At 40.5% G+C, this 11,404-nt stretch overlaps 2 protein-coding genes across 2 annotated transcripts in view; both read right to left on the bottom strand.

Moving 5' to 3' along the window:
- Positions 1 to 7,149, bottom strand: part of trim62.1 (tripartite motif containing 62, tandem duplicate 1) — a gene marked incomplete at its 3' end in the record, with an annotated part of 19,551 nt that extends 12,402 nt beyond the window's left edge. Inside the window, exons 1-2 of the mRNA XM_010777908.1 lie at positions 7,067 to 7,149; positions 5,494 to 6,051 (exon numbers count right to left, since the gene is read on the bottom strand). Of these exons, the coding sequence (XP_010776210.1) occupies positions 5,494 to 5,901 (408 nt within the window). The remainder of the gene's footprint in view (positions 1 to 5,493; positions 6,052 to 7,066) is intronic.
- Positions 7,150 to 8,145: 996 nt separating this feature from the next.
- Positions 8,146 to 11,404, bottom strand: part of tnfrsf1b (tumor necrosis factor receptor superfamily, member 1B) — a 6,865-nt gene continuing 3,606 nt past the window's right edge. Inside the window, exons 3-9 of the mRNA XM_010777906.1 lie at positions 10,646 to 10,771; positions 10,382 to 10,540; positions 9,864 to 9,957; positions 9,506 to 9,786; positions 9,298 to 9,393; positions 8,868 to 8,938; positions 8,146 to 8,781 (exon numbers count right to left, since the gene is read on the bottom strand). Of these exons, the coding sequence (XP_010776208.1) occupies positions 8,446 to 8,781; positions 8,868 to 8,938; positions 9,298 to 9,393; positions 9,506 to 9,786; positions 9,864 to 9,957; positions 10,382 to 10,540; positions 10,646 to 10,771 (1,163 nt within the window). The 3' untranslated portion in view covers positions 8,146 to 8,445. The remainder of the gene's footprint in view (positions 8,782 to 8,867; positions 8,939 to 9,297; positions 9,394 to 9,505; positions 9,787 to 9,863; positions 9,958 to 10,381; positions 10,541 to 10,645; positions 10,772 to 11,404) is intronic.

Raw genomic sequence — 11,404 nt, forward strand, 5'->3', positions numbered from 1 at the left:
TCTTAGCCTTGAAATAATCAGAAAGCAGGTTTCTGGTTTCTTTGACCTACAGTAGGTGGCTGTAAAAAATATTTGACCAGCATCTTTCCTGCCATATATTAAAACTACTAGAAAACAAATGTCAAATTGCAACACTAACCCCTGCAGAAGCCTATATAATAATTTCCAATGAACAACAGATGTATTGACATCAAAAGATTTTCTTTACATGTGGACGCAGCATCAGGTCTACTTTCTCCAATTAATGCAGCCGATTATCTGCTGATCTGACAACAGCATGGGCTTAAGTCCTGCCTCAAGCATCATCATTGCTATCAGTATAAGTGCAGTACGAGCTAGTGCTTCTCTCTGGATGAGGATATTATGCCAGCGCTCCTCTAATGGAACGTGACTGTTCTGTCTTTCCCCATGGCTTAATTTCCACATGAACGCAGCCTATCTGCCACACCAACCGGACTGACCGCCAAGCTGGACAAACTCATTTGTTTGGAGTGGGTGGGTGGGGGGAAATTAGCAGGGTTGGGGACTGGCAACTAGCTTCCTAAAAACATTATTGCTTACCAAACAAGATCTGTGGCGTTTTATAAACCGTATACCTGATTACTGAGAGAGAAGACGGCCGGGAGAGGAATAAAAAGACAGAGAGAGAGACAAAGAAAGATGGAGCTGCTAGAGAAAAGGAGAGCAGTCTGAGGCGAGCCACAGGGGAGATGGCAGCCGTGGTGGGTGCCCTTGAAATTGCCTGACTCATTACTGCTGCGGCACGGCCATGCGTGGTGATGGCAGGCTCAGAGAGAGAGAGAGCTCTTGGCTGGGATCTGACAGTGGGAGAGTGAAAGACAGCCCTGTTTTTAAACCACCAGAGGAACACTTCAAAGGCTGGCGTGCTCATTCTCCCTTTTCAAACACCATCGTTTTCTACACTAAGGCAGAAGAGAAAAAGGCTAATTCATTTTCATGAGTAACCCCTCTGTTTTTTGTTTGATAAGGAGGAAATATGTAGGTATAAGAATGGTTTTAATCGAATACAGCACACAGGTGCATCTGGAAACTTTGAGTGACAGGTCTGTGTGGGCGACTCAACTCCACAGTAATCATTTCTTAAGCTGCGTGGGCTTTAGTCGAACTAGGACCAGCATTATTGCACAGCTGCCTGCTGCTATACCATTTATGGCATCTATACTCAGTGGAACGAAAGTTTAGTCCCCAAATGTACATAGATAACCAGGGGCGGGGAGTTCTATTTCCCTTCTTGTCAGGTTTTATATCGCCGGCAAGTAGAGCGGAAACCCAGCAGGATGGGTCAGTCTGTCCCAAAGCTGCGGCCAATTGCAGCCCACTGACAGCCTCTATCATCACTATTAAGGCACAGTGGCTGCTATGGGTTCCACTTTGTCCTCGGCAGGAGTTGAATGCCAACTTCAGGCCACAGCGGTGTGATAATAAGTGCACAGCCTCGTCCAACTCCAATCAGGGCTATAGTGATCTAGCCAACCTCTATTTAAGATGGCGCCAGTGCTCCAAGTGTGGCATTACTGAGAGAGGGAACTGTAATCTCATCACCATTAACCATGTTGCCTAAAACAGGCACAAGATGAAGGAAGTGGCTCTGTGGATAGGAGAGTCTGGCTCTCTGGTTTTAATGAGTTCAGAGTAAGATTGACAGGCCAAAACAATGTCACAACAAAATAACTTAAAATGATAAGACTGCTGTGTGGGTTAGTATTATCTAGAGGTTTCTAGGACTGACTCGGATACGTTTAAAGTTTCTGTCAAATAGATCGAGATCTGAAATGTTTTTGTGGGGAATTGGAGATTTTGCATTTAGAGTGCTTTCTGCTCTTGTGCATTACATTAAAATGGTGTTTAATGCTGTCCAATATGACAGTGGGAATAAAACGCTTCCTAATCAGAATGCATTAGTTCCCTGTGAGATCTGTGCTTCTGACGCAAAGCCAGAGCCGCATACAAATCCTCTTCAATCCTACCTTAATGTCCTGAATGTTCATAAATATGGTGCGCAAGCAAGCAATTATCTGAATGGTGAATGTTTGCCAGATGTGTGCGCGTCACCCTGCAACGGTGTCGGTCCTGGATGTGTTTGTGCATTACAGATTTGACCGCAGGAGTGTTTACTGGAGGAAAAGGATGCTAGCAGCAGGAGGTAAAGCTTTCAACATGGCAACAGGAGTCAAGGCCTGAGGTCAGTGGAGTGACATGCCAGGCTAAGAGGCTTACGGCCTGCCACAGTCTAACCAAAGGCTGCCCTCGTCAGTGGACAGTGGCCAGCCAAGCACACTGTCATCACACAGCTGACGGTGCCATGACATAACAGAAGTGCTGTATATCTAAACTCTTTGGGAATCTAGTTTGCTTGAAAAGATCAAATCCAAGGCTTTGATAACTTTAATGTGGTGTAAAAGAGTTGAAAAGCTTATGTCGAATATAAGCCATTAATGGATGCATGATGATGTTTTACATGGATAACATTTATCACCCACAAAATCTGTTCATTTGGCCAAAGCAGCTCTGGATCAAGAAAGAATACTTTTATATGCGTCTGTTTTTCATCACAGTGGCTGAGCTTAAAGGTTAGTGTGGAAATTAGATTTTGTATGTCTGATTGTGACATACAGTACACAACCGTCAGTGTTGAGATGAGTTAACAACAACAAGTGACGGAGGACATGTCCGTGTCATCCTGCTCCTCTGGAAAGTAGGGTGTGAGGATGACGTAACTTAAGAGCAAACACTGCTGGGAAAATGGACAGTGATAACTATTGCTCAACATATGTGCGTTTAGTTTTTTTACCCATAGAACAAAATAGTCAAATCGTTACAGAATAATAAATAAGGTTATTTGATAATACGAAATTCTACTCCCCATCTTTGTGAGATATTGTGACAGAAGAGTTGTACAGAACCACACATGATGAATTACATCACGCTAACAGAGACACAGGAGAGAGCAACATATTGAGACACAGAAGCAGAGACAGCTTACGCCAATCCCAAATCCCATGTGCAAAAGTGTCAAACAATTCAGCTCAAAAAACAAGCTTTGGCTCTCAACCTACCAAATCCTTACCCGTCTCATCTCAAAACGTTCCCACCCTAGAAAAACCATAAGGTTCATTTTTAAAGAGGCCACCAAGCTGGCACGGCATGAAGCCCTCTGGCCCAGTTAGTCAAAACACTGGAGCTGATGCTGCTGCACTTCAACACATCCTCCCCATGTTGTTTTGGCACTTCAGTGAAGCATTGTCGAGCATCATGCTAAAAGTGTGTGCCTGCAGGCGCAGCTCTCACACATTTGTTTTTATCTGACACCCAGTTCCTGCCTGCTCTCTGGAAGGAGAAATGAATAATAAGTTAACTTGTAAGTTGTCTGATATCACAGAGCATCACTAACACAGGCTTTTTAATTCCAGAAAATAAACATCACAGTTACAGAAGACACATTCCTAATAACATTAACTTTGTAAAGTCAAACGAACGTGACAGAAACATAATTGTAACACCATCTGCTGCCTTGTTCTGATGTTTGTGTTTGCCTGCTTAGATGAGGAGAGGTTACGTAACAAACCACCCCACTTGTAGATCTGAAAAGACGAGTATGCCAAGCTCATCATGGGACACGGTTGTGTCCGATGGGGCCTCTGTGTGCTCGTACTCTCTTTCAGTATTTTGGATCTGAGAAGACCCCAAAGCTCCTGCCAGAATACAAAATGGCAGAACACTGCATTGAAAAGAGCTCCAAGCAGAGGGACAAGCTGGTGTCCAAGAAAAGAGAAACATCTTGTGCTGGGCCTAATTACTTCTGCTTACGATTACACGGTTTTAACCTTTTTCAGGCTTCCAGTACAGAGCCTGATTGGAAATGAAAGAGTATTGATGTTTACAGCGCGGTTAATTATATTTAATGTAAAATACAGAAGGGCACCACTGTAGCTCTATACTTCCCACTAACCACATGACTATGTTTACATGTAATCAACTAATTTAATTAATTGTTCTTGCCTTTTATGCTTTAATTATCTCCCCACAAACACCACAATGGAGTTCATGTAAAGTCATCTATTTATATGCCGATTTTTGCAACCTTTTTTTTTTTTATTACCGAAAATATTCAAAAATCAGACTTAGTTCGTTGTGCACAAAGAATTTGAGGTTTCCAAACTGTGATTTGCTTCTCTTTTTTTCTCAAAGAGCTGTTGATAAGCACAACATCAGAATCTCTGAAAACTCATACATGGCGTCAGCTTTGAGTAAATAAATCCTATTTATCAATTCTGTCTAATTATTTCTTCATCAGATGGAATTTATCATTCAGCTGCAGTCTCCATACATACCTGCTCACACAGAGCAGTGAGCTTGACAGTGTCAAAGATACAATTTCAGCCTAAGGTCAAAGTAATGACAAGTCGATCTTATTGATACAGTCTCTTCAGCAGGGGGCAACTCAAAGTTACAGTGTCTTTGAAATGTTAAAAATGCTGACCAACAGCAAAACTGATAGTACTGCATTAACCTCAATATTAAGAAGTATTAGCGTAACTGTGAAATCAAAAGCAGTAACACACTAATGCTGAGCTTCAAAACAGCATGGCTGAGTGTAAACAATCAACATGTTGGCATGTTTCTTATCAGAAAGTTCACCAATATGTCTGCCAAAAAACTGCAAACCAAATGGTTTTTATGTTACCTAGAGCTGATCTCGGTATCTTCATTGGTAATAACAGACTTAAGAAATGAGACTGACTACACAACATTAGACTGGAATGTGTACATACTGGAGCAGAGAAGGAACGGGATTAGGAGCTTTGTTTCACAGTTATTGGATTTTGGCGCTGTGGGAAAGGAATTATCCAAACACTGAGAGGAGTGCAAACACTGAACCATTCCTGTTAATGTGGAAAACTTGATTCAGTGTTCACACATATGAAACATTAACATAATCTTTGAAAGGAATCTCATATCGAAAATGTCACTGTAATGAAACATATTATTGATCTTAATTTAAAAGGATCTGTTGTTGTTTGCAATAAAATTAAAATAAACTTTCTGCATTAAATATCCTTACTTCCAAATTCAAAATGAGACGGACCACAAGTCTTATAATTTATCTTATACATTACACAAACACACTCTAAAAATATAGCACTCAAACCACATTTTCGAAAATATTTCCAGAATTTAGCCTTTAAAAAAGAAATAATTGCAGGCAATATAAAAGCCTGGTTTGACATTTATTCACATAGGTTTCACTCCCCAGTACCTATGCCACTTAAAGTTCTCCTAAGCAAAGCACAATATTTCCAAACCTCTTCAGTGTCGCTGCTCTGTGGCAGTGGAGGACTGAACTGTCTGGGTAGCTCCATTGGCCAATTGAGTGCATCTGCTTGAATGTGGCACTGAGTGTTGATAGGTTTTGACAAAATGTTAGCTTCACCCTTGCTAATGAGCTGTCAGAGTATGTCTGCCATTACTAACCTGTATCTCCTCAAAAGCCTCGTCAATAGTGGTGACTTGGTGCTGCTCGTGTAGCGCTGGCTCGTCGCAGAAAAAGCACACCAGGCTTTTGTCGGTGAGGCAGAAGAGCTTGACCTTCTCGTGGTCCTTGCAGGGGTATGAGCTCCTCTGAGCGTTGAGGATGGCGTCCAGCGGGAAGGCTGAGTAGCGCTCCACAATGTTGGACAACTTGAGGCTGGGCGAGAGATGAGGATCGGCGAAGGTCCTCCGGCACTCAGGACAGTCCCTTGTTCCGTGGAGCTCCTGCCTGCTCCAGTGCTCAGTGATGCACTTCCTGCAGAAGTAGTGCTCGCAGCCGAAACTGACGGGGTCCTGGTAGATGCTGAGGCAGATGGAACAGAGGAGCTCGTCCTTTAAGCAGCAAGCCATTTGCAAAGACGGAGACTGAGTGGCATCTACGAGGGCAATGTTCTGGAGCTGAATGTACTTAGTTTAATCTTCAAGTCAGTGGTTTACTGCCATGTGGGGGTGCACAAGACAAGATGAAAAGATCCTCAGGAATCTTCCGCTTCAACGTCTCTGTTGAAATACGACAAACAATTAAAATAATATTGTATTATAGACGTCAGTGCATGGGCAAATGCATTTATACAAACAGATCATTGACAGGAGCTGGTTACACAGTAACCAAGAGTTAATGCCGTCACGTTTTAGGTAAAAACGGGAATCACATAAAAAATCCAACTTCTTTTAATCTGAGTATTGTTTTCTTAGCATTTCAATAAAGTGTATTGAACACCTTATGGGGTTTTAACTGCAGGATGGATAGTCATAGTAATAACTAATCTTAAAATGTCCCGTTGTCTTGGAACATTTTATTTTCACAACTTTGTCTTTATTTATTTTTCAGACCAAATGCTTTGCTGCATAAGAAAACAATTCCTGAGGAATTGATAATAACAATTATTAGTTGTAATCCATTTTATGCCATTAGTTTCACAAAAGAGAAATCTAGTTTAATTTTTGTCAGAAAGCCCCTTACCTGAGGTAACTTAAATATGCCAATGCTTTTATGAAAATACTTTCCCACCCTGCTACACCCCTTTCCCCTGTCATTGTGGAGGATCTGTTGATTTCCAAAGCAAACTGTCTGCACCAACCAACATAACAGGGAAACACCTGCAGCGGTATTACCCCCGCTGCTCTCTTTCTCCTATCCCGGTGTTCAAAAGCTTCCTTTAAATTCCCATTAGAAAGCCGACTGGCTTTAACAACCGAGCCCTTTTTATGTCTTAGTATCTACCACATACTGTAGAGACACTATTTGTGCTATATCTTAGTATACATGCTTTTTTTTAATTGGCTTTCTCCACATTGCTTGCAAGCTGGATTTGTAAACATAACAGACCAGGACCACGACACCACCAACCACACCGGGAGGATGAGAGGGTAAGACACACAGAAATGGTGCGAAACTAATTGAAAATGCAATACATTTTAAAAGTTGGATTCGGGGAAGGAATGTTAGCGGTAAAGTTGTATTTATATGACAACTGATAATCGAAAGAATGGGGGGGGGGGAGCCTGAACTCACCGACTTCTTCACAGCAACATCCGTGGCTCCAATGCAAGTGTACTGTCTTTCAGGAAGGAGAGCAGCTCACAGCGGCAACAGACGCAACCAACTGCACTCAACGGAGGGGGGGTTATCAAACATATTCATTACAAGACAACTGCTGTTTGTTGATAAATACGTAACGAAAAGGAATGTGAGATCATCTATTACTTAATTCAGAAAGGTAAGTAATTGAATGACTGTTTACAAGCCTAAAATAGCATTATAAATGTAACCTGTAATGTAGTGTAACTTCATCGACAAAATGGAGTGGCTCAAATGTCCTCAATCTCGTATTAGCATCGCTGCCTAGCTACCTTGATTACAACAAATAAACAGGGTAAAATACACGAAATGCAACTTGATTTGTTTGACAAACTGTTTGACCCCATTAAAAATATAAGCGTATGAGTTGACATGAGAATGGACAGTCACTAGTGTTCACTGTTAAACGCGTTAATGGGCCGAAGGAGAGGGGCTTCGGCGGGCTGCAGTGTTCGCCTTCAGCCAGCAGATGTCAGCAGAAAACACCTTATTCGTCCCGGTGCAGGAGCTGGAGGTCCTTTAAACCCGGGGTTCCCAAACTTTTCAGCCCGCGACCCCCAAAATAACAGTGCCAGAGCCCCACTCTGGGAACCCCTGCTTTAAACAGCGGCTGTTATGTCAGAGGCTCAGGTTAGTATGTGCTGTAATACATTTGGATACATTAGTGAGTCCCAAATTTTAGGGGAAAAGTCTCTGACTTTTGTGTATGTTGTCTTCAGTTGTAGACTATTACCAAGTAGTAATTTGTATTTTAATCAGAATCAGAATACGTTTATTTGTCCCACAGAGGGGAAATTTAAAAAATACAAATACATTTTACGTGAATATCGTATATACCGAATAATACGTTTCACTACACTTCAAACGGCAATAGTACATTTTACTTGAGTCCAATTTTGTAAAGCTGTAGTTTGTTTTCAAAGGATGGGTTTGTTAAAAATACATAGGCTACGAGTAACACAAATATATGTAATGCATTATTAGAAAACAAATTACCCAAAAAGGGACCAGTTTCAACATGATATTTTATTACAAAGCAATGCATTAGAAGTAATGTAATACAATCATAATATAAAACTGACAGCTTCTCAGCTGCCTTTTTATTGTATAACTTATTGCACATACACCACTGAAGTCAAGACTATATTTACATTTGTATTTACTGTATATACATATAAACATATCGACAATTGATTACTTTGAGATGGAAACCAAGCTTCTTTTGTTGTCTTCATAAAGACTTGCAAAATATAAATCAGATTGTTTTCAATGTTGCAACATGACAGAAAGAAAAATAAGAATTTATCATTCTCTCATGCCGGTGACTCTTCATGTGTGTAACTTTCATCCTCCTGCACTGACATCAGTGATTCTTTTCCGGCTTCTTGTTGCGGGATGCTTAACAACTCCTCTTCCTCTCTAAACTGGAGTTGAGACTCTATATGCGTGCCATTCGGTGTCCCACAAGGCCCATGTCCTATGTTTACAGTGATGTTGACAATGGGAATGGTTGTTAGAGGGCTGATGACCTGAGGGCTGGTGGGCTGAGAGAAGGACTGTGGGGGGACGCTGGCCTGGGGCCTGACGGGCTCCATGTCGGATATTAAAGTCATTAAAGGCAGGGTTTCCCTTAAATAACCCTTATTGATCTGCAATAGAAAGGAATGAAAAGGTTAATTCTCAGTGTTCTGTTTAACAGGTATTCACTGAAAAAAAAAAAGAGAAAAAGACTCACTTTATCCCCACTTTCACAATTGCCATTTGCATCCACTCCAGGAGGAAATATTGCAGCATCTGGGTTAAAAACTGAGTAAGCAAAGAGTCAGATAGTGAAAATGTGAGACCAACAGCAATAAACAATAAAGTTGATGACAAATAAGGGTCATTATCATCCTGAATTTCAAGTTGAAGATAAATGTAACATGTATACAATCATAGCTTTTCCATAAAACGAGTACATGATTAAAGGGGAAATATTATGAGAAACTAGATTTTCAGTGCTTGTGCACAAACATTTGCATGCAGGTATATTCATAAAGATAACATAAGGTAAACAATGTGTTTTTGAACAATAAAGAATGTGAACATCTTCTCAAATTGAATTATGAACCTAGAAATTAGTATAATAATATGTGCCCTTTAAAAGAAAATCAGGATGCAATTACCTTTCTTCCAGCGTGGCTTACAAAGAAACAGAAGAATGATAGCGATGAAAACAAGTAATCCAATAACACCGGCGAGGACCGCAGGTACCATAGAGTCTAACACACAAACGACACATGGGCGGAAGGGGGAATGATAAACCAATGATTAGACCTCACAATTTTCTCAGCATGACTTCATTTGAAACATTAAATCAGTTAGTTACCGTACCCGGTGTACTGTCAGGTGATGAGCTTGTTGGGGGGGGTTTTGTGGAATAGTTGAATACGTCCCCTGAAGCAGATGGGCTTAAGGACAGTGTGGAGTCTGGCGTTCCACGTGTAGTTTCAGAGGTCACTAATAATGTACTCATCACTTCAGTTGCAGTTGAGAACAACATCTCAGTGGGGGGATTTTTCGTTGAGGTTTGTGACTGCGTGTTTGCATTAGGAGGCTCACACATCGTGTCTGAGGTCGCATCGCCTTTTTTGACAACAACCCTCCCATAGCAGCTGCAGAGAAACAGAGAGAGAGGTTAAAGATCTGAGCTCCAAACAGCTGAGTATAAACGTGATTATTCTTCACTCACTTTGTGTGAGGCTGACAGTGGTCAACAGATGAAACTGTGTCAGAGAATGTCCCATTGGGGCACCGTTTACACCTCACATCGGAGTTTCCTGTCCCTGAGAGAAACACCCAAAACACCAACATTTCACTTTCAGGCATCACATGACATTTTAACGCTATGATACACCCTGTCTGTAACATGTTATCAATTGGATTACATTGAACATCAAGTTTGACAGTAAATGTGGTGGATTAAGACCTTTGAGACGTGTATGTAACAACTTTTATGATATGATATTTATTACAGTATACATAAAAAACATTGAAAGTCAATTGGAGATGTCTTGACATTTATACTTGAGTCCTTACTCTGTAAACTATAACTCTATTCTTGATACATGCAATATCCAGTAATTGATGATCAGATCTCACACAAATTGGATTTTTCAATTTATATCTAAATTGAAACCAGAATATTTAGGAACTACATGTAAGGTAAACACACAAACAGTGACGATTGAAAAATACTAGTTGCTGTACCTGGACTATGTATTCCCCAGCCAGCTCTGCATGTCTTGTAATTGTTACATGCTGCGCAGTGTTTGCCATCAAATCCCATGATGCAATACTTTCCAGGCTGACACACACACCTGGAGCTTGAGGAAGAGGAGCAGCTTTGGGCCTCTTGCAGACCTTTAGCTTGTTAAACGTAGAAAAATATAGTGATAGTTGTTAAAAATAATAACAATGAATTATTTCCTCCAAAATGTTATATTCAGAGATGTTCAGCTCAGCTATACTCACATATTTTGCATTTGGGACAGGTGGCGCAGTTTTGAGCGTAGTTCCAGTTCTCCGTGTACTGGCCCGTTGGACATTCTTCACACACAGTTGTATTCGTTTCTGAGCATTTTTGTTTCCATTTCTGTCCTGTGAGAATATGTACATGAAGGAATCCACAATAATACACATGTCAAGGCATTTTATAACAGAACATGGGCATCGTAAATGACCATTAACAGACAACAATATAAAGGTTCAAAACATACATTTCACATTTATCTCACGCAATTCGGTGTATATCATAGTACCTCACTTTCTTGGTTTTCCTGGCTAAAAGATATCATCCCATCTTTATACCTAAAACAGTGTTGCTCATCATAGTTACAAATAAAATGTTGATGCCTGTTTGTATAGCACCAAATGCTGGTTAACATGTATTTTATGTCTCTGAAGGTTTTTACTATTTCTATACTTACATATTTTGGTAACACTTCACAATAAGACTACCCTTATAAAGGGTTTACGAATAGTTTGTAATTCATTTATTAATTAGGTTGTGAACACTTTATAAATCATGAATAAGCTTTTATAAGACTTGAGATAAACAGGGCGACTGTGACCGGTTGCTTGCCAAATAGTGAGCCCACATTCATCTGTACTGCTAAGCCTTATTAGAAATGGTAGTAACTCATCAATAAATGGGAATGTGTTTTACACTTTACAATAAGGCTCCCTTTTGGCAACTATAAATGTTAGTAACTCGTAAATAAATGGTCATAA

Source organism: Notothenia coriiceps, unplaced genomic scaffold, assembly GCF_000735185.1.
Source record: "Notothenia coriiceps isolate Sejong01 unplaced genomic scaffold, NC01 NC01_scaffold00018845, whole genome shotgun sequence".
In the NCBI taxonomy this organism is placed as follows: domain Eukaryota; kingdom Metazoa; phylum Chordata; class Actinopteri; order Perciformes; family Nototheniidae; genus Notothenia; species Notothenia coriiceps.